Source organism: Anser anser (assembly GCF_964211835.1).
Source record: "Anser anser genome assembly, chromosome: 1".
NCBI lineage: Eukaryota > Metazoa > Chordata > Aves > Anseriformes > Anatidae > Anser > Anser anser.
The window spans coordinates 55,434,542-55,460,510 of record NC_139720.1 but is presented as its reverse complement, the minus strand read 5'-3'; the positions used below and the strand labels follow the sequence as shown (position 1 = coordinate 55,460,510).

Sequence of the window (25,969 nt, the reverse complement as noted above, 5' to 3'; positions counted from 1 at the left end):
ATCCCATTTTCCTTCGGGGCTTTTCGCACCCATTTGACAACGGTGCAAAAAGCCCTGAAGTAGGCCACTGTGGAATGCCTTCACATCACTAAAACCTCTCCTCTGAGCCCTGTTGCTTAGTATTTAGCCAGCATCCCAAAAGCGCGAGGTTGTTTTTCTCCAAACTAAAGAACACGTAGAAACCTTTAGGAAGACAAATCTGAAACTTTTCGGATGACAGACCCGAAACCTTTAGGATGACATACCTTGAACTTTTAGAACAACAAACCTGAAACCTTGAGGATGCCAAATGTTAAACTTTTAGGACAACGGACCCAAAATGTTTAGGGCAACAGACCCAAAACCTTTAGGACGACAAATACGAAGCTTTTAGGACGGCAGACCTGAAGACTTGAGGATGACAAACCTTAAACTTTTAGGACGACAGACCTGAAACCTTGAGGACGACAGACCCGAAAGGCTGAGAATGACAGACCTTAAACTTTTAGGACGACAAACCCGAAACCTTTAGGACGACAAACCTGAAACCTTTAAGATGACAGACCCGAACCCCTTAGGACCACAGACCCTAAACTTTTAGGGTGACAGACCCGACCACCACCACCGTTTACAAGGACACCTCTGCCCCCCCTCAGGCCGACGGCCGCAGCGGGACACCCAAGGAGCGCACCAGAAGCAGCCAACTCTTTGTTAGCGGGACGCGTGCTTCAGCGCACGCCCCCCCGCCCGCTGCCTGTCCCTCAGGGGCAGGACAGGGACACCCTAACCCCCCCCGTCCCCCATATCCCCCCCATATCCCCCCGGCCCCACACGGCGCCGCTCCCCCCCTTACCTGCGGCCGGGGCCCGGCCCGGCCCGGCCCGCTGAGGGGAGGGGGGGGGCGGGGAGGCGCGGGGGGGTGGGGGGGGGGGTTCACGAGCCCATGGCGACGCCGGGCCCTCCCCGGCCCGGCCCGGCCCGGCTGTGCCGCGCATGCGCCGCCCCGCAAGGGGAGGGGAGGAGGGAGCGGGGCGGTGACGTAACCGCGTAGGGCTTAAAGGGGCGGCGAGGGAGGAAAATAAATAAATAAATAGGTAAATAAATAAATAAAAATGTAAATAAATAATAAGGAAACGGGGGAAAAAAAAAGAAGCTGACCCCACCTTCCCGAGGTGCTAGCGCACGCCGAAATGGCGGGCAGCACCTCACGTGTTGCTCGGCACCTGCCCTCACCCCCCCCGCCCTTCCCTTTCCTCACAGACTCATTTTTGGTTTTTGGGGGGAATAAAGCCAAAAAACGCAAATCCCAAATCCCGTGGCCAAGATATTCCCGCGTGGAGCTTGCACGGACCCCATGCTGCCCTCCCCAGGGCCATACACAGGCCGTGAGGGGCTCAGAGCCATGAGGCAAGATCCCGCATGGCCCCTGGCTCAGCACCTCGCGTTCATCCCGCAGCTCCGGGGATCATAAAAATAAGCTCTGGCGTATTTTTAGGTGCCTTTTTTTTTCCAGGAATTGGGATCGAACTCGTTCCAGGAACTCGGGGAGAGCGGTTGGGCCGCGAGGCAGCGCTCCCTGCTCGCGGGCCGAGGAAGGAAGAAATGACGGATGCTGGCGTCACTTTATCATTTTCTACTTTATTACTTCAAATTAACAACCACGATAAAGCTCAAAAAAGTCCAATATTTACACAGGAAAAAAGTACAAAATCCCCCCCAAAGTTCTTCAGGTTTTTTTTTTGTTTCTTTTTTTAAATTACAAAGTAATAAAAAGTTTTGCTCTTTAATTAAAAAAAAAAAAAAAGAGAAGAGAGACAGTAAGAAGGGTAAATAAATTAGGAAAAAAAAAACAAGGGAGGAAAAAAACAAAGTGTTAAATAGAAAGGATAAAAACAAACAAACAAAAAGACTAACCCCACCCTCCCCGCCCTGCCAACAACCCATCGGCTCCACACTCCAGTGACAGTGTGTCTGCTACAGGCCATAGGTCGCAGTGGTGATCCTTGTGTTTCAAAGCCCCAAGCGGCACCAAGCAGCTTGAGGATTCCTAAATTAAATTTAAAAACAACTAAAGTGGGGGGGGGGGGGGGAAGAGGGAAGGAAGGGGGAGAGGGCAGGAAGGGGTTGTGCACATACGGTGGATCTTACTTGGGGTTGCAAGAGGGAAGGAGAGAGCAAGAGGCACCGCTCCGAACGAACACCACACGCTCCAGTTTCTGCGTACCCCTCTCTTCTCCTCGAGTCCCACGCTCTCTCCGCGGGAATTTAAAACAAGTTTTAATTAAAATACAAAAAAAAAAATAGAAAAACACGCACAGCCAGACGAAAAAAAAAAAAATAAAGACAGACCCCGCTGCAGGATGGGAGGTGGGTTTTCATCTCCCGGTACGCCAGCTCCTGCCTCCCCATCCTCGATGTGGCCGGGTGCCCCTATGCCGAGACCCCTCGGCGCGTGAGGACCGCTCAGAGCAGGGAAGGCTGGCGCTCCCCGACAGCCCAAAAACGCAGAGAAGCCACCCAAGGAAAGGAAGCCCGAGTCAACGATGAGGCCCGTTGCCACAATTCCCCTCACAGCTTAAAATTAATTTAATGCTTGAGAAAATAAATTCTGTTATAATAATAAAAATCAGACTTCCACCATCCAGCGTGGCTGGGATCTGATTCCCTCCCAGCCCACCAGGCGCCTGAAGAGAACAAAACAAAAAGAGCAAACAAAGCCCCCCGCCCCCTGCCCTCGGAGAAAAAGGAGAGCAAAGTTAAAACGTATATGGCTAGAAACCATATGACTTGAAGATGATTAAAAAAATAATAAAGCAGAAGATACCCAAAGGGGAGGGGGGGAAAAAAAAAGAAAACCAGGAGCAGATAAATCAGGAGAGGGTACGGGGTAGGCAACGGTAGGGCCCAGGGGGGCAGCGGAGGTGTTTCTGCACGGCTCCCGCGTCGTCAGCTCCTCGGAGGTGCTCGCACTGGGGGACGCAGGCGGCCCTCTCGGAAACGGCTCGCGCCAGCACGGGGGCACAGCTCGACTCCTCGTCGTTGGCAAAAAGAAAAAAATCGTTCATTTCTTGTGGTTTTTTTTGTATGATTTTTTCTTTTTTTTACTTTTTTGTTTGGTTTTTTTTTTGGATTTTTTGTTTTTTAAAAGAAAAATACAGTGAAGACACTAGAGAGATTTAAAAGAAAAAAAAGAGAGACAAAGGAAGACAAAGTTAGGAGAAAAGGCTCTTCCCAGCTCTTCCCAATACCAGCTGAAGCATAACAAACCAAATCACCTTCTACAGCCCTGCCACCCCTCAGAGTTACCCTGTCCAGTCAGAAGAGACTAGCTGTGCAAAGTTTCACACTCTAATACATGCTCAGCACCCTCCTCCCCACCACCATCACGCTGCCAGAAAAGCATTCATTAGGAACTAACAAAATGGCTCCCCAGCCCAGCACCTTCTCCACCCTCCCTACCCTCCAGGAGAAATGGAAGCTACTTTTACGCCCAAGATAATTCATCCCTGAGGCTTTGGCAGCAAACCTTACACTTCCTTCTGAAGCCAAAAAAAAAAATCTCATTTTAATTTAATTCATTAAATTACGGTAAGGTGAATGGGAAAGGATATGGCCCCAGTCCCCCACAAAAACTTCAAGGCTTTAACCTAATTCCTAGTGCCAGCAATTCCCTCCTTGTGGGATCCCAGGCATGAGGACAGGCTCACCTAAGCAAACACTGGTCCAGTGGCAATTGCTCCTCACTTCCCAAGGTGATCAAATGGCACACTTGTCTGCAAAAGAAGAGAAAGAGTATGTACGGGATGGAGGAAGAAAAAGGCAAGAAGGACACAAAAACAGAGGGCCTGCGCTTTTCTCTCTGGATATCATCCCTCCCAAGGGTTTACTGTTCCACTTCTCCAAACCACTGTGGTCTGGAAGACAACCAGGTGAAGGCTTTCTCTGAGCAAAGCAGAGCTAACACCGTACTGAGCATGGCCTGCAGAAAAAGCACAACTGAAGACCGAAGCCATAACCTGGCACCACTCCCCTCAGCGCGCTGCAGAAGCTTCAGGCGTTGCGCTCACGTCAGCTCCAGCGAGTCGAGCAAAAACCGCCTGCAGGGCCCTCGGTCTTTGTTAACACCCAGGCCAAGGCCACGTACATCGCAGCGGGGGCTCACCTGTGACGCTGAAATCCGTGACACTTCTTGCCGCCCTGTGAGGTCGGATGAGGAGACGTTGGCAGGAGCTCCTCGGTGTAACCTCATGCTGACCTTCCGCTCCCTGTCCACTCTGGAGATTGCTCTGGGGGACGTGTTTCCTGTTGGGGCAGAGAAACGCAAGACGACAACGTCAGCCTAGTTCCAGCATCCAGTCGTTAAACAGGGGCAGCTCCCCCATCCGACTCACCAGACTGCTGGATTCGGGAGGTGGGGGTGGAGGCCATGGGCTCTGTGACATTGCGAAGACGGTTGGCAGTGGCTCCAGCAGGTGGGCCAGGGGCCAGTGCTCGTGTGGCTGACCCCCGGAGCTGCCCCATCCTCTCTTCTCGCTCATGCTCTCGCCGCTCCCGATCCATGTCTTCGGGGTTTCGGGCTGCTCCCTTGGGCAGAGAGAGAAAACCAAAATGTGGCAGTCAGGCAGGGGAGACAGTAGCAGCAGACAGAAGATTCAGGGTACTTGACCACAAGAAGAAAGGAAAGCTTCATCCCCAAAACAAGCTCGCCCCACCATCTTCCACTCCACCCAGAGGGGCTTCATTCTCTTCCATGGAGAAATGAGGAAGAAAGCACATGGTACTATTGCTGGTATCGCAATCTACTTCTGTCCCATCTCCAGCTGTAGTTCTCTCCTGAAAGGTTACTTCTACCTACATACAGCGTGAGATCTATCTACTGATACACACGCTGCCTCAGACACACTGACAGAACGGTAGCTGTGCCCCTCAGCACCACAGAACAGCTCTACCTCTTTTTACGCTACCTGGTCCCCTTTCTCAAGTTGCTCACTAGGCTTAAGTACACGTGACAGGCAGTCTCTGACTTTCCTCCCCCACATCCGTGCCACAAGTCAGCCCATGCTCCTCCAGTCTTTTCCCCATGCACACTCACAAATTTAAGCATGTTCCAGTCAAAGACGTAGTCGTAGGAGAAGCCCTGGCGGTGGAAGAGGTTGCGGAAGAGCTGCCGCAGGTACGAGTAGTCGGGTTTGTCATCAAACCTCAGCGAGCGGCAGAAGTTGAGGTATGTCGAGAACTCAGCTGGAAAGAGCAGAGAACAGTTGCTTGTTAGACACCGTTTGTTCCCCCAGCCCCACTGGGGATCTACCACAACCTTTCAGCAGCAGCGTGCTGGACCAGGACAGTGCAAACACAGAGCTGGGTAAGGAGGAAAACAGAGCCTGAGGGCTGCAGTGCTCTGGCCACAGAGAAGATCCCATCCATATTTTTACTGGAGGCAATGCTCACGCATCCCTCTCTTCTGGCTGCTTCTTCAAGCAAGAGGCAGCAAGTCACTGTGTCTGCTGGACGTGAGGAACCCAGGCCTACGTGGTGTAAAGATGACCAATGCGGTTCAGAGAGCGGCAGGGACATAATTTGCGCAAGAGGAGCTGTACTCAGCTCAGACCAGAGGTCCTCCTTAGTCCAGCAGCCAGAAGTAGACAGCTACAAAAAAGGAAGACCAGAGCAAGCACGTCTGACACTTCTATTGACATTAGCCCAACTTCCATCTATTTTCAGCTCAGGGACTTCCTGATCTGGACATGGTTTCTAATTATTTAATAACCCTCCATGGATCTCTCTTCCACACAGTTGTCCAGCCTCTCCTTGAACTCCTGTAAGCTTTAAGCATCCACAACATCTTCTGGAAGGGAAGGAGTTCCACAGGTCTACTACTGGCTGTGTGAAGAACTGTATCAGTTTGTTTTGAAGCTGGCAGGAGCCAGATTTATTTGGTGGCCTCAGTCCGTGTACTGGAAAAGGAGTCCACTCCCATCCAAACTTCTGGAGGCACAGAGGGAGTGCAGACTTCTATCACCTCCCTTCTAACCATCTCCTTTCTGGATTCCAGCCCACTCATTTGCTGCATGTACGGAAGCCACCTCACTGCTGATCACACCTTTGGTCCTTTCCTGGGCCTTTTCCAGTTCTCCTGCACCCTTTCTGAGGTAAAGGGAAGGACCAGAGCCGCACAAGGCACATACGGTGTGAGTGGGCCACCGGTTTATATGTATTGTTTGTGCCTTTTTCTTTTCTAGCAATTCCCAACACCTGACTGACTTTCCTCAGTAGCCACTCGGTGCGAAGCTGATGCTTTCACAGAACCACTTATTGTAGCTGAAACAGCTCCCTGCCGAGCGGCACCTGTCACCTCAGAGCCTACTGCTTTATACGTGCCATGAGGACTTCTACTCTCCCCCCACATACAGGATTCCACATTTGTCTACGAAGGATTGCATTTGCCACTCCGCTGCCTGGTTATTTCTGGGATTCATCATGGTCAGCCCTAATTCCTATCATCCAGGATAGCTCGGGATCATCTGCACACCTTCTCACCTCACTGCCCATCCCCTTCCCAGATTGTTTCTGAGGTTCTCAGAGATCCTTCCCAGCACCCTCATGCCTTTACTAAAGCAAGGCTCATCCCTCCACTAAAACACCTAAGTTTCTCACTTCTGAGCCAGAACTGTATCATCACGGGTCTCTTTTGCTTCTCTTCACTGGTGTCAGCAGCACATCTGGGTCTGGGCTTACCGGGCCATGCCCTTCAGTACCCAAGACTCCAGGGAGTTTCAGCAGAAGAGCAAGCCATGCACCAGACAAGACAGCCATCGAGATCGGAGCACTTACAAGGGTACCCTTTGCAGAGCACCTCAATGGGCGTTGACATCTTTTTCTCGCTGATCCTCTCGTACTTTTGGCGCTTGGTGGCAGCCTTGAGGCCCTGCCAGGGCAGCGAGCCCAGGTTGAAATACATGAGCACGTAGCCCAGGCTCTCCAGGTCATCGCGGCGGCTTTGTTCTGTGGGAAGAAGTTACACGGGGCAAGGAGTGAGTGGCAACTAAAACTGCTTTGGCAATCACACAGGTTTGGAGGTGAACACAGAATCCAAGAAACAACATCTCTCTCTTCTTTGTTGGGTCTGTAGGGATAGACAAACTCGCAGAAGAAATTCCAGTACGAATTCCTACAGGGGTGTTCACACTGCAGTTACAGCACTCCTCTCCCCACACAGCACAATCCACTCATAAACGGGTAATTACTCTGACTACCTCCTTCCTCCCTTGGAGAGGCCTTAATTCACAAGAGAATCCAACATCAAGAAGTGCTGCAGCAGCTCTGCCTGCTTCCTCTTCCCTGTCACAGAGGAAGGGCACTTCCACTCCTCCACCCAGGAGGATACCTAACCGAGGGATTAGTCATGGCAGAGACTGTCACGGAAAGACAAAGCTCACAGAAGCAAGCCCCAAACTACCCTTTCAAACACATCTTCCAGCTAATCTGCTGATATTCTTTAAACAGGGCAAAAACAAGGAACTAGTGACCCCTTCTCGAGATAAACAACTGTGCTCATAGTTTAGAGAAGCCCAGCAAATAATATTGTTAGGTAATACTGTGCAGAGACGGACTGGTGGCATTTTTCAAGAGGAAGAGGAAAAAAGGCATATTTTGAACAAAAAGGTTCCCCTCCAAATGGGAATGACTGTGTAACCGGCACCAGCAACAATGCTACTTGGGGCAAGGACTGCCCTTAATAGGTCATTATAATGGCCTGCTTTTAGATGTGTATTTATAAAACACAAAACTTTATTTCCCAAGCAAAAATATTTCACGTTGAACTCTTTCTCTGGCATCACCAAGCCATTTTGAGCAAACTAGTGACTTAAGATGCTGTTGACACAGAAGCTCAGCAACTTGGACAGGTTAACTTGTGACACTTCCCTCAGCTCCCCCAGCGTAAGTACGAATTCATCTACATGTCTTGCCAAGAAGCTCTTGCCCCTGTTGCCCTACTTCCCTCCCAAATACAAAACACTTTGGAGGAAGTATTTTGCATCTTCAGGAGAACAACTTAAACAGATAAGATGCAAAATATGGCTTGATGGAAAACACAGGGGAAGAAGACAGACTAAAGAGGTTCATCCAGGGCATTCACCTACTACTACAGCACGTCTTGCTGGATTCAGCGCCGTGTCCTGAAAGTTGCTGCAGACTACGTATTAGTCTGTGGGTTCAGTGTCAGCTACTTGCTGCCACCTGCCCCGTCCGAAGGCCAGTGCAGTGGTGCAGGCACCCCTCACTCTGCCAGCCTACCTGAGCCGCTGCCCAAAGGCTGTAGCAGGTCGCAGACCCCGATGACCAGATGTACCCGCACACGCTGCGGGCCTTTCTTCCTCCTGCATCCATCCCTCTCAATCTCCATGCTTTTGAGGATTAGGGTGCTTGGCAAGTTAAAATATATTAGGGGAAGGGGAAGAAAAATAAGTAAAAAGACTGTGGTTGCAGAAGAAGAGGAGGGGCTCATCACTTCAGGACTGAGAGGAGGTGCAAAGCACATGAAATGGCATAAAAACGTTACGGCCCAAGTGGAGGAGAAAGAAGCCCCGCTGATCCCCAAACTGTCTTACTTTGAGCATGCAGGAATAACTGCACCATGCAAGTTGCCCACTTTAGAGGGGCTAATGCTTCCTAATCTCATCAGGCTGCTGCCAAAGATAACTACAGGGCTGGCTGTCAGACACTCAGATGCTATGAGGGAAGCAGAGAAAGGAAAGACACCGTTTTGCATTTGGCTGAAGGCTGGGTTGCATATACTCTGAGGACTGCGATTACACACCTCACATATCAAATAAATTGAACTACACCGTATTTGATAACAACCTACATCCTGACTGAGACGGGAAGCCTGTGGAAGTGGAGCCAGAATACACATCCAGGGCCTGAAAGCACAGGTGCTGAGGGCAACCCGGATTCTGCAATTTGCCAGCCCTCAACTTATCCATGGTGTAGCTCTAACAGCCTGTAATTGTCGGTTCCCTGTCTGGAGCGTAGGGGTAGCCCTTAGAGTAGGGATAGACAGGGCAGGAACCAGAGAAACCTACTGGGCAGAGGGTTAAGAAGACCCAGGTCAGTGGGGGATGCTGCAAGGCCTTACTGGAGGCAAGGAGCTGCGTCACAAAACCAAACCGGGTGGCTCACGAGTACACCGGACACACACCCAGTGCCTTAATGAGCAACACGATAGAGGAGAAATAACTCTAAGGAGGTTATCCAATTACTAAAACATGGAACGATAAATGCCTTGCTGTGTGGTATCCCTGAAGTGGGATTTCTCAGGTACATCTGGTCATTGTAGCCCACTTAAACAATGTCAGCGAGATTCAAATCTGTGAGGAGCCCGGAGCACCGACATGATGGGTCATGGCTGTCAAGCTACCTTAATTATAGTACAGACCTCAAACACGGTAGGTTTCTTTCACCTCTAGCCCCAGCTGAAAGATCCTTGATTAAACTTTGGGTGATGGTGAAAAAAAGCATTCCTAAATCCCATTTATCTATTTAATTTCCAGAGTCAAACATTCCTAAGCTATCTCCAGTTGTTTGTTTCTTTTTTTTTTTTAAACCTGATCTTGTATACCAACAGCCACAGAATTGTAGGTAACATTAGACAGCCAAAATGGAGTAATTAATTAGAGTTAGGAAAAAAAACTTCAGCTCTATGAACCAGAGACGTGTTATTTAACATCACTACTTTTCAATTTTAGAAGCTCGACAATCGTTGAGTAACTCTCAAAGTATCGCTGAGAAGCAGGCCAAAGTCTCACTCTACAGATTGAGAAGAGAAAAAGAAACACGAGTGACGTGACTGCGTGCGCAGAGCGAGCCAGTTCAGGAGCAGGATTACAGTTGTGACCTGCGCCTAACCTCCAACGCCACATCACACTTCCTCTCTCCATTTTAGTTCTCAGCTCTCGTACAACAGACGGGGAACTGCTACTTCTCTAAGACGCTGCTCCTCACTCACACACCCTTCCAACACAAAACATGAGGTTGCCTTCCCACACAGCCCAGCACGGCCTCTCAAATCCAACCCACTCTGCAAGCGATCTCCCCCGTGCTTAGGAGCGGCGCGGAGACGCGGTGCCAGTTTCTTCCCACTCCCAGGGAGATCCCAGCCCACACCGCAGCTCCCTTTGCACCGCGGGGTCCTCAGAGGGAGCCGAGTCAGGGGTGAGTGGCAGGAAGGCGAGTTACCTGGTGGAGACACGCTTGGGCAAAGACAAGAGAACGAGGACTGCCTCGGATGCCAGGTTCATGCCAAAACTAGTTTCTGCGCTGCTCGAAGCACCTCCTGGTCCCCCCAGCATGGTGCTTCCCTCCCACCCCAAGCAATGCTGCCCCCATGCTTGGCTCCCTAAATAAAAAACAGCTCTCTTCGCTAGAGCCAGCCGGGCTACGAGCAGTCTTACCCAAGCAATGCTTTCCTGATTACGCACTCAGACCTGACTCTGCACATTCTGGGGCTACGCTTCCCCTTTCTCTCCCCGCCGTGTGATGACAGCCTTTAAAAGCGCACAGAAATCTGAAATGGGCGGCAGAAAGCGGGATCAGCAGAAGGCATTTATGATCAGCGCAGCCTGCGCCGATGCCGTCCTCGGGACGGGTTTGGGGAGGAACCGTCCCCTGCCCCCAGCCTCCTGTTATCCAGACGGAGCCCACCAGGCTTCCCCCAGCGCTGTCTCCTGGGCACCCCTGGGCATCTATTTCAGACTTCACAAGCTCCAGAGGGTGCAGGGGACTCTCATCCCCAGAGCATGTGAAAATTGACTGGAATGCGTGAACCAAAGCCTGCACAGTCCACAGCCTCCCCCAACGGCAAGTCTCCAGCTGTGGAAGCCCTCCCCGATCTCGCCTCCTACTTTTTCCCCCGGTCACTGGGAAAAGAATGTGTTTCCTCCAGACATCGGAATGCCCAACCCTTAGCTTGCACATTCAAATAAAGGCATTTATTCATTTGCTATTCCCGTCACACGAATACCCCAGCACCTGGTTCCTTCCCTCTCCCTAAACTGCATTAATGCAACACTAAGACAGAGAATTTAGTATCTGAAAAGTCAAAAAAATTCAGAGCGACTGTTCCCATGGCAATGCTGCTAACTCACAAACACGTCTGTCATTTACCCCGTGCTAAGGTCTTGAGGAAGAGGAACTCCAGCTGCCACCCTGCCACCCCCAGCCCCTCTCCTCCAGGCAGGTCAGCTCCCCCGAATCACGGAGAGGTGACGTATCTGCAGCGTGGAGATAACGCGCCCGAGACCTGCTGCACTGAGTAACTCACACCCAGCATTTGAGAAGCAAAGGGCACGAAGAGAGCAAGTGACTGTTGCGCTCAGATTGACGGCACATGCAATTTGCCCTTGGATTAGTGCTCAGATGTTTGCTCATCCTGACCCACGAGCCAAGCACCAGTAGCAAAGGGCTAAGTTAGGGGTCGGGTGAATAATAAAGCCGTTCAAGAACAAACAACCCACACCCACAACCAGACAGCTAGCCTCTCACGCTCAGTTCAGACAGGGCAGGCACACGCAGAAGAATCGACAGACATAGTAGTAAGAATTATTTTGTGCATGTCTCCTTGTGGCAGTTACCATGGCTGTGGAAATCTTGACCGAGAATTCAATGGAAAGCCAGTTATATATAAGCAGGTCAAGCCAAAATACAGAAGACCAACCCGGGGAGCACCACAAGAGCTATTTTTACTACACGAAAGAAGTCGGGAGGTCACAGTCCACTCAACACACAGCAGTCCCTGTTTCAATATAAATAAAGTCGTTTCAGTGTACAGCCATACAGTAGGAAGCAAGGAGGACAGGGAGAAACTGCTTTTTCCGCAGGTCAAGTGTTGGCTCTAGAGATGTTTTTGAGAAAACATCTGCAGGAGGGGAGAAGCAAAAGCTTTCCCTAGGAATACGAGGACACGAAGTCTTGTGGAAGCTGTTAGTGTAAAATATCGGAATTCTTTGCTGGGATTTTCAAACTCCCAGATTATACATTGAAGAAGGTCTCCCAGATGCAAACTGAGCCGCGTTCCTGAATCTGCCAGCAAGGCAGTTTCGGTGCTTCTGCTGCTCAGATGTGCCAGGCAGTAGCAGACCAACGCCAGCCTGTTCAGAACGAACCCTGTGGTAAACACGAAACTCTCACGGCGGGGACAAAGAGGTCACACAGAAAGAAGTACCCAGTGAGGCAACGGGAGAAAAAACTGCAAGAGGTTTTCACCTCTGTTCCTCACAGCAACCAGGTGTTATGCATCGGGGCTCGTTCCCTGGACAAGAGCTTGGGCGACTTCAGGAGGTTTAAGTGCCCTGCGGATTACCCTGTGCAGTGTGTCTACAAAGCCTGTCACCAGTATGAGACCCGGCTGAACTCCCGGCACTCTTTCCCAGCCCAGCTTTATCACCACTGTAGTAGCCTTAAATGCTCAGGGCAGAGCCCTGTCTCCCTAGAGCCGCCTCATATTCTCTCTCAGAGGTGAACGGGAGAGTGTTGTTAAAACACCCACGCATTTTAAAGGCCTGTGAAAGCCAACCCTCATTATCACAAAACCTGGATATTTGTGCCAAAGGAAACCTCCCCTCATTTCAGCTTCTTCTGCATTTCCAGCACGTTGCTGTCCCCATCCTCAGGGGTGGCTAACAGGAGTATCACCACACTGTGGTGGGCCTGCATCCTCCTGACAGCTACAAACTCATCACTGATGCAGGCACTAAGGAGTCGACAAGAGAGGTTTCAGTTGCACGTATCCCTAAAGGCTTAGCGTCTGCCGATGCCTCCTTACACATCTACCAGCCTGCAAAAATGGCACAAGGCAGAGTCAGGAGCAGTGAACTCAAGGGGGTCACAGCCTCACTGCTTGAAATAGGGCCCTGCTGTACTAAGCAGTGCACGAACACATACCAGCAGACAATTTCTGCTTTCTGGAGTTCAGAGGGATGCAGAAGGCAGGAGAGGTAACACAGGCGTAACAATTAAGTTATTTGCCCACCACCTGCACGCAGGCCAGCAGCAGAGCCAGGCACAGGACCCAGCTGCGAGTGACTCAAACCCTGGAGGTGGCTTTGCAACCTTCAGGAGAACATCTGCTGCCCCCCCGGCACCTGACACACGCTGTGTCCCGTGGAAAGCCCCACCAAGGAGCAACAGCAGGCTCACCGATTCCCAGGTGGGTGTTGATAGAGGCGTAACGGGCTGTGCCGGTCAGGTTCTTGTTTTCCCGGTAAGGGATGTGCTGGTGGGTCCGGGCGTCTCGGTACTTCTTGGCCAAGCCAAAATCAATGATGTATACTAAGTTGCCTTTTTTGCCAAGCCCCATAAGGAAATTGTCTGGCTTCACGTCCCGGTGGATGAAGTTCTTGGAATGAATGTACTCGATACGGCTAATCTGGAAGGGGAAAAAATAAAATAAAATAAAAGTGAGAAGTGAAAAGAAAGCTCATCATAGCCGCATCCATTATAAAGATACCATACCCTGTCAAAGCAGGAAAAGGGACAGAGAATATCAGAGATGGCAGCCAAGGAAAAGACAACCCTTCCCACCCTCTGGAGGCAGTAGGATCTGGAGATGGAATTCGACCCTGCACACCAGCACAGTCCTCAGCCTGGGGAGGTCACCACTAGCACCACAAGGAAGGAATGGAAGAGACTTTGCATGGACTAAAACTCTGAGCTTCAGGGTTGACACCAGTCAGCTTTCAAACTAAGCCAGGTTGGAAAAGGAGAGGGTCCAGAGCAGCTAAGGATCCTAAGCCCAGGGCAGGCGCAGTTTACTCAAGGTGGGTAGCAATACCGGCTGTTTATCATGCCAGTAAAAGTATCTACGCATGCAACACTAACAGAGGATGAGCAAAAGAGGAAGGAAGGAGGGCTAGAGATTAGAGAAAGTCAGCAGTGCCTAGGTTCCAGGCCTCCAGCTTCATCAAGAAAGAAAAACCTGGCAGCCACTTGCTGCTAAATGCAAAAGCCTGGGGTACAGCATTTCTTGAGCACAGTGATGGGGAAAAAGATAAAAGAGGCATGGAAAAAGGAGAGTAGGCACAAATGCTTCAGAGGAAACTCACCATCTGGTCTGCTAGGAGCAGAACTGTCTTGAGACTAAATTTGCGGGAACAGAAGTTGAAGAGATCTTCCAGGCTCGGCCCCAAGAGCTCCATCACCATCACGTTATAGTCCCCCTCCGCTCCACACCACTTAATGGAGGGGATGCCCACTGGGGAAACAGAAAGATTAAGCCCACAGAACAGAGGAAAACTGCCGCGTTCCCCGCTGAGAGGGTTCTGTGTAACACCAAATCATTTTCTTCCTGAGGCCCTCCAGAATAATTTCCTCCCTCAAACGCTCCCCCAGCCCCATCCTTTCCTCCCCAGCTCACCTCCTCCCTGCATCATCTTGTAGAACTTGCTTTCGATGTGGAGCTGGGGATGCTTGGTTTTGACACATTCCAGTTTGATGGCCACCTCTTCACCAGTTGCAATATTGGCTCCTGCACAGACATGAGGGTAAAATGAAGATTGAAGAGGCTTCCAGTGACGTTAACCATTTTAACAAGGCCCTTACAGATGCCCAAACCTTAAGACTTGCCCTGAAATTTATTCTCTGCAACACAAATGGGATTCGGCCACTTCCTACCAAGTTTCCAGCCCTGCCATTTGCAGAGACATGTCCAGAGGAAGGCACATGACTAGTAAGCCAGCCCTGCCCCTGCAGCTGGGCTAGAATAACAGTCCTACGACACGTATACTGCCTCGTTATCTCAAGGAGTGCCAGACTTTGAGAGGACAGCCTGCATCAGCAGAAACAAAACCGAGTACAAGTTTTAGCTGTCCCTGAGCATACGCTCAGCCCCCTAAACCCAAGCCAGCTCCCAGGCAGGGATATGGAGTACATATTCCCTAGAAAAATTACCGGTTACCTCAGGTACCAATGGGTTCAGGAGACATGGTTCAGGAGACATTGCTAACATTCCCTGCTACCTCTGGTTTCTCTACAGCCCTGACCTGCTTGATACAGACAATTCCCAAATCTCCAGCTTCTCCCTCTCCTGAGGGCTTTAATAATACCTTTATCTTTTGCCAACACAAAAACATTTGCTGCATCCAAAATTAGAAGCGTGAAGAAATAAACTGAGTCCGGAACTGAATTAAGCTACTCAGACGCCTTTTGTTGAAGGTATTGCTAGATGGTTTGTGGTGACACAAAAGCACCTCCCCGCGTGCTTCCTTCTAAAAAGGAGCGAGCTGCCAGCCACGAAAGCCAGCACTTTAGTCCCAAAGCGCGCTGCCAAAGGAGGAACAGGCTGATCCTTCTCTAGTATTAGCGGGGAGGATTCCAGATGTTTCACATCATCCTAAAATGGAAAGAATGAAGATCTGCCACAGGTCACGGGAATGACACTCAAGACTTGCTTCTCTCTCCCCCTTCCCGCGCCTGCCTTGCACACAAACAAGCCCTTCCTCGTATCAGGGACTATTAAAAGTTGCACTCGAGCACAACTCAGATTACCAGCTGCTTGTGAACTCCCCCAAAGTAAACTGCTCCAGAACACGCATGGGGAACGTGAGCTGGAGTCAGAGATGGTGTTTTGTAGGAAACCCATAGCACGCTTTGGGTAGGTATGGTTAATTCGTGCCTCCCGATCCCTGTGTTAAGGCTCTGAAAGTCTTAAAGAAGTCCTCAAAGACAGCCGCAGATATCTCTCTCTATCCATCCTCTTTTACACACTTCCTTCAGAACCAGGGACTAAAGAAAAAAAAAAAGGAACAGTTCATGCAACTAAATCCCTTCTCCCACTGGATCCTAAATGAGATCCATCTCCTGCTGAGGGGTTCAGGCACTGCTTGTACACAGAGTTAGCCAAGAGCTCCCTGCTAGCAAAAAGACGTCATCTAGATACTACAGTGTCAGGTCGAGACAGACAAGCTGCTAGGAATTATAAAGAGAGGAACAAAAACGATCAGGGCCTAGAGGGATTGATTTACTAAGAAAGATTAAAAGAGCTAAATATGTAACATAGACAAGAGATACAACTAAGAAGGGTGGGGAAGAAGAATGGGACATGACAACAGTCTGCAAATATTTGAAGGCTGTAAACACCAAGGAGGGAGAGGAATTATTTAGGGTGCTCTGAGGGAGGGGAAGGAGGAGCAATGGAATGAATTTAATAAGGGTTTTTACTCAAGAGCCAGTCCAAGGGAAGGGGGAAAAGCCACCCCAATAGTTAGAGCTGTTTTTCCAAGGGTGACTTTTGAAAAAAAAAAAAAAAAAAAAAAAAGAAGATTGCTATTTTCCACTTAAAAACCTGCTGGCCAGCCAACCAAGCCTATTACTTCCCTTCACTCCACCACAGGACCCTTCTTACAAAGATCAGGGAAAGAGGAGCAGTAAAAGGGGCTCAGATCACAGTAAGGACGTGGCCCTGGACTAGCTATGTACCTTTTAAATGGGTGATCAACCATAGGGCCACATTCAGCATGGGAACACCCAGGATACCCAGAAAGACAAGAGCATTTCCTTCCCTTCTCTCTTTCCCCTGCCTTTGTGAAGATTTTCCTCCAAATCTTCCACAGCGGCTCCCTTGTGCATCCCCTGGGGTTTTTTTTTCCCCTCTCCTAGCCCATCTGCTGACACATGAGAAACGATGACTCCTGTTGACTTCTGGCAGCGTTAGCATTTTCAACGAACCTTACCCCCAAAGCTGAAGAGCGGAAAGACGAACGCGTTCTCGTCTCCCCATCACCACGTGTGTTTAGGAAGATGACAATGCATCCATCGACAAGGCTGCGTGCAGGCGGGGGGGGCCCATCTGTGAGCGCGTAAAGCGGCAACGGGGAAGGGGTGCCGGTGTGCGTGTGTGGAAGGGGGGGCATCGGACATTATGAAAGCTTAGATCCTGCAAAACGTGAGGGTGGCACTCAAGTGATCAACGTGGCCACCAGCCCCACGCTCTCGATAGCCCAGACACAGGTGTCAGTATCCGAGAGGAAGCACGATCCCCCGTGGCCTGGGACAGCAAAAGTAGGATGAATCAGGTCTGATAAGGGGCTGTTCTTTGCTGAGGGGGTCACGGACCTTCAGCCAGCCCCCCGCCCCTAATATCTTCAGGTTGCTCCCTCTATCATTTATTTTTTGGGGTTAGAGATCTACTGAGACAGCGACTACCAGGAACCAGGAGGGAATCCTCTCTGATCCTTTGTTCCATGCTTTAACCACCATCTTTTTTTAAAGGCGCAGATACAAAAGCAACAGTTCCTCGCTCCTTCCCCAGCCTGAAAAACCCCACGTTTCAGACGAACGCGGCAGAGCTTGCCTAGCTTCAGCCAGTCGAGAGACGTACGTAGGATCGGGGATAATTCCTAACATCCGCCCCCAGTCTCGCTCCGCTGTGGGGGCTGCGCAAACGCGACTCATTCATCACGAGCTGTTTGAAATGGGGCCCCGGGGACAGAGGATGTCACCTGCTGAACAGGATCTGGTTTTAAGAGAGGCCTCGCTGCGCGTCTGATGCGGCAAACGCCGCCCTCCTCCCGCACCGGGCGAGACAACGGGCGCCTTCCCCGCTCTCCCCACCGCCCCGCTCCCCTCCGGCCAGCTCCAAGAGGGAAGAAAGGAGGGCTGCGAGCAGATGGGAGAAGTCAGAGAGGGCGAGAGAGAGTTAACAGGCCAGGAAACAAAGGAAACGCGCTCCCCTCCCAGCGAGGAGGAGCTTGCAACCAGGAACTGTCCAAAGGCAGCGCCGTGTCCCGGCATGCTTTGTCTGCAGCGCGCTCCCTCCTTCCTCGCCCCCTCCGCTCACCCCAAGGGCTCCCCGGGTGGACCCCAGCCCCGGCCATCTGTACGAGTCCAGCAGCGCTGCCCTGACAAAGCGGCTCTTCTCCGAGATGGGTTTTGTTCCCGTGGTTGAGCCTTTTTGGAGGCAACCGGGCTAGCCAAGGCCTGCGGGCAGCCCCGTCGCAGTCCCCATCCCCACGCCGACGCAGGGGGAACCCCCTCGGTGCACACACCCCTCGAGGTGGAGCACGAAAGCAAGACATTGTTGTCTGAGCCCCAGCCTGAGATTCACAACAGTCCCCCCCTTTGTGTGCGCCCGTGTGGAAATGCAAGTCTTCTTCTGACAGGAAACCCAGAAACGAATCCCAAGGAGCAGAGCACGCAGCACCCGTCGGTTCCCGAGGCAACAACACCCCAAAAGAGGGAAGCCGGGAATACACCACGCAGCCCGCGCTCGCCTTCAGACACAAAGCTCATCCCTCTCTGCTCCAGCTCCCCACCACTATCAAGAGAGAACCGGGAGCTGGATGCGGTGCCGGGGAGACATCCCCACGAGCAAGCCCGCCTGTCAGCAGAGCAGGCGGCGAGAGGCCAGCGGGAGCCTCAGCGTCCTCCAGACGCACCGCCACAGACTACGAGCCTGATCCCTCCGGGCTGGGGAGTCACACCGGCTCCACCAAGTCTCGCTATCGCTGCTTCAAAACAGGCTGGCTCGCACCTCAATGAGCATCACAAGGGCTTTGATACTGCGTTCGAGCGACTCGGCTGAACCCAGCCACCCTGTGCTCGCCACACCACGGCACCGGAGCTTCCCCTGCCCCTCGTGTTGTTCGGTTACGGGCCAACCCCTCCACCTGAGCCACTTTTCCATGCCCCCTTTGTGTGCATCTATAACCAGCTCTATGAGGCAGAAATACAGCATCGGGCCTTTCCACTCGGTACCTCCCTCCTTTCTCCACACGTATCCCAGATGTTCTGCAAGATCCTGACATCTTCCACTGCCTTAGAGGGGGTCAGGAAGGCTTCAAGCCCTAGCAGGAGCGGAAAAGGCTGTGTCTGGGCTAAGAAATCATCCCCCCTCAATCCCTAGCACCTGGGCATTACCCAGGCGCCTGAGACACTGACTGGCTGAAGGGCCGCAGAGGAACAGGCTGCAGCGAAGGCAGCACACGGTGGAATTGGGATCCCTTATCCATTATTTATCACCTTTGTTCGTGCTCTGGATAAAGGTGGCAACAAAGCCCGTTACTGATGATTCCCACAGGATACTTAATCAAGGGGAGCTGCCAACACCAATCAAGAGAGAATAATAAAGCAAAAGAGAACTGGAGATAAAAGCCAGAGGTAGAAAACAGAAGGTGATTTACAAAACAGGGAGAAGTAACCTGAACTAGAGGCATTCACTGAAGGGAACTCGGGGAGGGACGGAGATGTTGCAGAACCTGGAAGAGACCTCGCACAATACAGCTGACAGCGCGCTGGGGCCAGCTCTGCAACGTGATACAGCGCTGGTGATGGGGGAAGCCAAGGAGACCCGAAGCGGTCTATGCAGAGGCACCGCGTTACAGATCACCCAAGGGTGCCCCTCCTGGGCCCAGCGCTGGAAACGCCACACCCAAAACGCTGTGGAGGCTCCAAGCTGCTCAGCAGATGGATAAACTGGGAAAAACTGAAAGAGCAGCAACAGCAAGGAGCAGTGGATGTAGTGGGAAGCAAAACAGGGCTCCACGGAGCAAACAAACAGCCAAGGAGCATACGATAACCATCTGTAAGTACCCAAAGGGTGCAAACACCAGGAAGAGAGGGCAATCACTCTGCTGGCCTGCGGGACTGCAGCTTACAAGGTAATGGTGGGAACTGGACAAGAGGTGAAGCCAGCCCAGCTCTCGCAAATGGCTCTTTCGGGCTACCGGATAGTCTCGCCACTCCAGCCCCACATGGTTTGAGCCAGTAACATCATCAGCGGGCAAAGCATCAGGGAACGCATCTACACGTCAGCGTGCTGGCTCGGAGGAACTTCTCCCCAAGTGCTGTGGTAACAGGAAACCCCAGAGTTTCACAGGCTCCGTCCACTGACCCCCTGGAGCTCCCAGCTCAGGTCACTGCAGATGGTAACTCTAAATCCCACCCCACCCATCGCAGACCTATCAGATCTGGGTCCCAGGACTTTAACCAGGCCAGCCTCTCCGACCTGTTTTACACCTCCTTGTCTCAGGCCTCTCTCACAGGTGCCGGACCACCTCTTCCACTATCAACCTTCCCATCGCTTTACTCGTCTTACCCTGAAGGAAAGGCCACCTCCTCCCTTTCCACCACCCACTGACAGAGTTTATACCCACACACCCAAGCTCAGGAAAAGGAGGCGTGAGAGTTGGAGTAGGGTGGATGACAAATACACCCTCAGCAGTCCAAACCTAGATCAGCCTGATCAAACACCACTGCGTCTCCAGTATCTGTGAGGCAAGGTGGAGTTTATCCCACCCTCTGTGCCAACAGAGGACCAGCAGCAACTGGAAGTATTCCTTGAAGCTTCCCCCCCCCCCCTTCCTCCACCACGTCCAACCTTACATGGCACCTAAAAATATCAACAGGCAAACAAAACGAGAACAGTGATGCAACTGAGAGAAAACCACCTTGCAGGTGGAAGGACACAGAGGCTCGCGCTCACCTAGATAAATGTCTCCAAAAGAACCGCTGCCGATCTTTCTGCCCAGCCGGTATTTGTTCCCCACTCGAAGCTCCATGGTTCAGGCGTGCTGCGGAAAGAAGGGCAGAAGACACGGTCAGAGCAGAACCAGGAACTGAATCGCTACCCCGTGGAAGGCTACAGAATAGGCCTCGCCGCTTCGCCCAGCACTTGCTCCAGAGGCTGGGTACAGCTTTTAACTCGAAATGTTTCACCTTACACAGCCACTATCCTGACCGCCTGGATGTCCAGGAACAGCGGGAGCTAGAAATGCTGCAGGAACGCGACCCTTTCAAGAACATCATGGGAAGGCAGAAAGATTGAACCTCATTTCCCACCATTTTGTTCAGACTTGGGGCAGGAAAGCACTTTAAAAAGGTGCTAGAGGGCGACCACTTCACACCACAAGGAGCAGCACCCTCTCCCTTCACGGCCACCTAAAACAACCAGCACCAGGTCACTTCTAGCACCAGAAACACCAGAAAGGGTGCTCCGTCCCGTGACAAGGAGCTCCCTCTGGCCCAACACCACACCAGCACCACAATGGCAGAGCAGCAGCGTAACCAGGGGCTGCGAGAGGCAGACAGACAGACAGACAGGCTGCCAGGAGCAAGCACCTCCGCCGCCCCTGGGCTGGGGCTGGCACGGGGGACAGGGAGGAGCTGTCGCACAGAGCCGGGCGTGCTGAGGAGGAACAACACCATTTGCTTATCTCCTCGCACCTCTGCTGATGGGATCGCAGCTGGCTGAGCCTCCCCGCCTGTGCTACCCCCCCAGGTGAGCCAACTGCTTGTTTTCAGCAGCCGGGGCCTTCCCCCATCCTTGTGCCCGAGGGGATTAGCTAACCCTTTGACCTGCTGTACCCGGTTGCCTTCCCCAGGCTCAGCCTACTCACCTTCCAGAGAAAACCCACTAAGGTAGAAGGCCCACAGCCATGGAGCTTGTCCCCCATCCGACCTCAACCTGCAGCAAACACCTCTGGTCCGGCAGCTCCCCCATTAGCTGCCCCATTTCCCTCACCCCTTTCACGGCCACCAACTTGTCCTAGGAACCGCGGCTCTTCCCGAGGCAGCGAGCACGGCTCCTTTCAGAGGAATTCGCCACACTCCTGATTTATGCAATGCCACGTTATTAGCGTACAAAACGCAGACACAGAGTCTGTTGGGGACAGGAAAGGTGAGGAATGATTCATGTTTTCACAAGTAGGTGAGAGGAACTTTCCCTCGCTGCAGCCCGCTGGGAAGGAAGCATCACCGAGGGAGAGGAGGGAGGAAGGGATGGCTCTGTGAGACGCACGCACAAAAAAAATAATCCCAGCTATGGGATTCTGGGCACACCATAAACCCGGAGCTGCTCCTCCTGCCCCAGGAGATGGGATTACAGAAAGAGGAACAGACGAGCTGCAGGGACGTCCGCCCGGGGAAATAATCCTATCAAGGCATTCAGGGGACATTGTGAACCCTGAAAGCAGAGCTCTGCCACCAGAAACCACACACAAAAACACCGGGAGGTGGAGTCCCCTCACCTAGTATTTACTTATGCATGTGGGTTTCTGCGCGTCTGAAGACTACAAAACCCTGTGGCTATTTCTGACTGTCTTACTCCGAGGAATGTAGGCAGAGCCTTGGGAAGCGAACCAGGCGGCAGGCGTACCTGGGCGAGGGCGCAGCAAGCAGGCATGATCTGTATCCGCTGCCTGCTGTTCCGTATAACCATGTTAACGCACAGCCGAGGTGCTCGGCCTCCTACGCCAACGAGGGATCAAAGGTCTGCGTCCCCAGGAGCCCATCACGCCACCGCCATGAAGACGGCTCTCCGGCCTCTGTCCTTTGGGGCCACCCGGAGCACTTCCAACCCAAGACGGGGCCGGCAACAGGTCCCAGTGGGGTCCCATCGCACCGGGGCGCGGTGACACCGGTCCGCAATGCCACAATCCCAAGGCTAAACACGGTCCCGCCCTTCTGGGACAGCTGGGTTAAGAAGGGTTTCTCGCACAGCAGGGCAGCAGCCCTCCTAGCTGATTGAGCAACAGGCTCCAGAGGGGAATCTTAAAAAAAAAAAAAAAAAAAAATGCTCCGGGGTGAGGGGGTGGAAGCGGGAAGCAGGATAATGGAGTGAAAAATCACAGTCACACAGCTGTCACCCTGCCTTATCTCCCCCCACAGTACGCACACAAGTGCGCCCGGAGAACCTGGGCGGCGATGATGGCCTGATGGGGACAGCGGGGATTCGATGGGCAGATAGGGACAGCGGGGATTCGTGGCGAGGGGGGCAGACACCCCCCGGCACCAACTGCTAAGGGGAGTCCCAACATCCGCCGCGTTCGCTGGCTGCCTCCCACTCCACACGCGCACCCCTACAGCTCCTGCCCTTACCTCACCTTCAGGTCTACTACCGCAAAGAGAAGAACGGGGGCTTTGCACCGAGGACTTACGTCCTAATATTTTACAATTATATCACTCTATATATTATTTATAGATGCGGCAATTTCAGAAATCCACCCCCCAGCAGACTTTAACTCCCCTGCGCTGCCACCCTTCTTGCTGCGCTCTCCAGCCAAGGCAGCGCTCCCAGGGGCTGCAGGGCAATCATTTAGTTAAACCATTTAGTTTTCCATACGGGATTAACACGCATACAACCTTAAAGCAAGCGTGTGCTCTGCATGAGCGTTTGCATACGTTAATATCCACATTACCCAGACACCTACAACATACTACACAGCCTCAGAAAAGAAAAGAAAAAAATAAAATACTATGCAGCCGCCCGTGTCGGTCCACACACACGCACCATTTTGCACCAATCCCCTTTTATATAATATAAAATACCCACGTACGCGCACAAAGGCCATTATATAAACACACCACGGAGCCGATCGCACACCGGTGTGTCGGCGGCGACGCCGGGCGAAGGCGCTGCCAACCGTTTCAAAAGGGGGGAAGAGTTATCCCGGCCCCACCTGAGGAGGTGGGGAGCGAGGCGGCGGGTACGTGGGCTACCGAAGGCCACACAAAACCAAACGAAGGCGGCCGAGTTCAGCAGCTGCATCATGGAGGCTGCCGAGCCCAGCACCGCTCCGGCTTGAAGGGGAAGTGTGGGGAGTGGGGGTTGCTTTGCCCATAAAGGCTGTGCACGGTTTTTTTTTTTTTTTTTTGTGTGTGTGTGTGTGCACCAGTGTGAAGGGAATAAAGGAAGAGGCTGGCGACACGATCATCTGAACTGGGTTTAAAAAAAAAAAAAGGAAAAAAAAACGCATTCTGATTGAAATGCAAAACATCAAACATCCCCCCCCCCCCCTTCACACTTACAAAAAGGAGAGGGTCTGGCAGCTGATAAGATGGGGGGGGGGCAGAAAATAAAAAAAAAATAAAAAAAAAAAACAGCCACCCAGCATCGAAGCCTACATTTTAGGAACAAACAGCCACAAACAAGAAAACGGGGGGGGGGGGGGGGGGGGTTGAAATTAAATAAATCTTTCCCTTACACCCCCACCCCCTACAGGCAAAACACTCCGAAAGCCGGCCGTACCGGGGCTTTTATTTTTCCGGGTAGGCAACAACAACAACAAAAAAAATAACAAATAAAGCAGCCACCCCCCGGGAAGGGGCAGCCAACTTCTCGGCACCCCCCCCCCCCCCCCCGCCTGCCGGCCGCGGCCCCCCATTCCCCCCCAAAACCCCAAACCCCATCCCCCCCCCCCTCCGGCACAAAGGCGGTGTGGTGGGGGGGGCACATCCCACCGACCCCACTCGGGGACCCCCCAAACCCCCCCCATTTCCCATGCAGGGCCCCGGCAGCGGGGACCCCCCCGGGGACCCCCCCCACACCCCCCGCCCGGCTCCCCCCTCCCCGGGGCGGAGGGGGAACGGGGGCGCCCCCCTCCCCGCACCCCCACAAAGGGGCTTTTGTCCCCGCTGCCCCCCGGCCCGGCGCATCGCGCCCTGCCCTCCCTCCCCTCCCCGCCCCTCCTTCCTTCCTCCCTTCCCTTCTTCCCTTCCCCTCCCTCCCCGGGCGCACACAAAGAGCCGGAGGGGCCGCCTTTCCCCCGGGGTTTGCGCCCCAAGATGGAGGCGGGCGCCCCCCATACCCACCCAGGCGGGAAGGGGGCCGTGTGGGGCTGCTGCTCCGCCGGCTGTCAGGGGGCCAGGCGGCCGCGGAGGGGAGGATGACGGAGGATTGGGGAGGGCTGGCGGCGGCCGTGCCCGGCTCGGTCCCTCCTTTCGCTCGGCTCGGCGCGGCGCGGCGCTGCCTGCCGCCTCCCCGCCCGCTCGCCGTCCCCTCCAGCCGGCGTGTGCTCGGCACAGCCCGGCGCTCACCCAGTTTCCATTGAGCCCCGGAGCCAAACCCACTGATGTCACCCAGCGCAGCCCCGGCCCTCCTCCTCCTCCTCTCCTCCTCCTCTTCTCCTCCTCCTACCGCCCGCCGTTAAAGGCGCAACCGCCGCTCCCTCTGCACCCCTCGCCCGGCACGGCCGCGGTCCCCGTCCCCTCAGCGCTGGGACGCGGGGGACCTCGCCCCTCGGTGGCTCCCTGCTTCTCCTTTCGGCCCTGAGGGGAACCAGAGGCCCGAGGCCGCCCGCTTCCCTCACGCCGCCTGGCCTGCTTGGCTGGGAGTTAAAATGTCGTCGAGTTTTCAGTGGGGAGGCCGTGGGTGTGCGGCCCCGAGCCCTTGGGGGCAGCCCTGAGGGTGGGCGTCACGGCCCCAAGGGGGTCGGTTTGGCCAGCACCCGTGGGAGCAGGAGCCCCGTGCCCTGGTGTCACTGCACTGCCTTCACGCCATCAGCATAACCCAAAACATTTTGCCCGTTCCTCTTTTCACTAGCCATCCTTCCCCTTCCAACCGCAGCTAATAGTAACGTGCCTGCTCCTCTCCCCTCAGGGGTGCTTCCAGCACCTTCCCCATGCCCCCTCCCCCTGCCCGTGGATGCTGTGGTGCCTGACTCAAAGTTTCATCTCTGGACAAGGCCAGTGGGCACGGAGCAGGGCGATGCCAGCTCTGCCCCTCGGCACCGGTTGGCGCAGCACGGCGCAAGGCCGGGGCTGGGGCGGCGGCGGGGGCTTGAAGAAATCCCCAGCGGAGATGCAGCCCTCGCGGGTGAAATCCGAATGCGTGTACGGACACTCCCGCTGCCTTTATTTTAATCATTTCGGGCTTAAAATAATAACTCTTTAATTAGAAGTGTTTCCTTAATTGAATTGTAATCAAGTTTTTAGTGCTGTTATCCGGGCTGTCCACGTGATCTAATAACACCCACCTTCTCTCCAGCACTGCCTAGCTACACCTCGTCTTCTGGAGTGATTTGTACTGGGGAGCCCGGGCCAGGGGCTTCTGGTTTGGGGATGCCTGGAGCAGCCCATCGGGACCCCGTCTCCATCAGGGCTGTCCTATTCTCTTGGGAAGGTCCTCGGGCAGCCCCCGGTGCTCGCGCTGCAGTGCTGCGGGGGGAACCCATGGTGATGGGTCATGGGCTGAGTGTTGTAGAGACCCTGCCCCGCTCCGAGC

General features: G+C 53.2%; 2 protein-coding genes across 4 annotated transcripts in view; both read right to left on the bottom strand.

Moving 5' to 3' along the window:
- TMEM184B (transmembrane protein 184B) overlaps positions 1 to 970 on the bottom strand; it is a 28,576-nt gene extending 27,606 nt beyond the window's left edge. Inside the window, exon 1 of one of the 2 annotated variants that reach the window (XM_083814272.1) lies at positions 833 to 970. The gene's annotated coding sequence lies outside the window, so the exon portion shown is untranslated. The remainder of the gene's footprint in view (positions 1 to 832) is intronic. The other variant, XM_083814273.1, reaches the window with a different exon arrangement.
- Positions 971 to 1,597: 627 nt separating this feature from the next.
- On the bottom strand, positions 1,598 to 24,847 carry CSNK1E (casein kinase 1 epsilon). 2 transcript variants are annotated; one of them, XM_083814049.1, is made up of 11 exons: positions 24,559 to 24,847; positions 20,453 to 20,540; positions 14,390 to 14,500; positions 14,079 to 14,227; positions 13,174 to 13,402; positions 6,811 to 6,981; positions 5,072 to 5,220; positions 4,371 to 4,563; positions 4,142 to 4,281; positions 3,687 to 3,752; positions 1,598 to 3,145 (listed from the first exon to the last, which is right to left on the bottom strand). In XM_083814049.1, exons 2-10 carry the CDS (start codon positions 20,526 to 20,528, stop codon positions 3,720 to 3,722), a joined length of 1,251 nt encoding a protein of 416 aa, XP_083670175.1. In that variant the 5' UTR covers positions 20,529 to 20,540; positions 24,559 to 24,847; the 3' UTR covers positions 1,598 to 3,145; positions 3,687 to 3,719. The 2 variants fall into 2 exon arrangements, with proteins under 2 accessions (XP_083670175.1, XP_083670176.1); XM_083814050.1 differs by having other exon boundaries at positions 24,784 to 24,815.
- Positions 24,848 to 25,969: the final 1,122 nt, after the last annotated feature.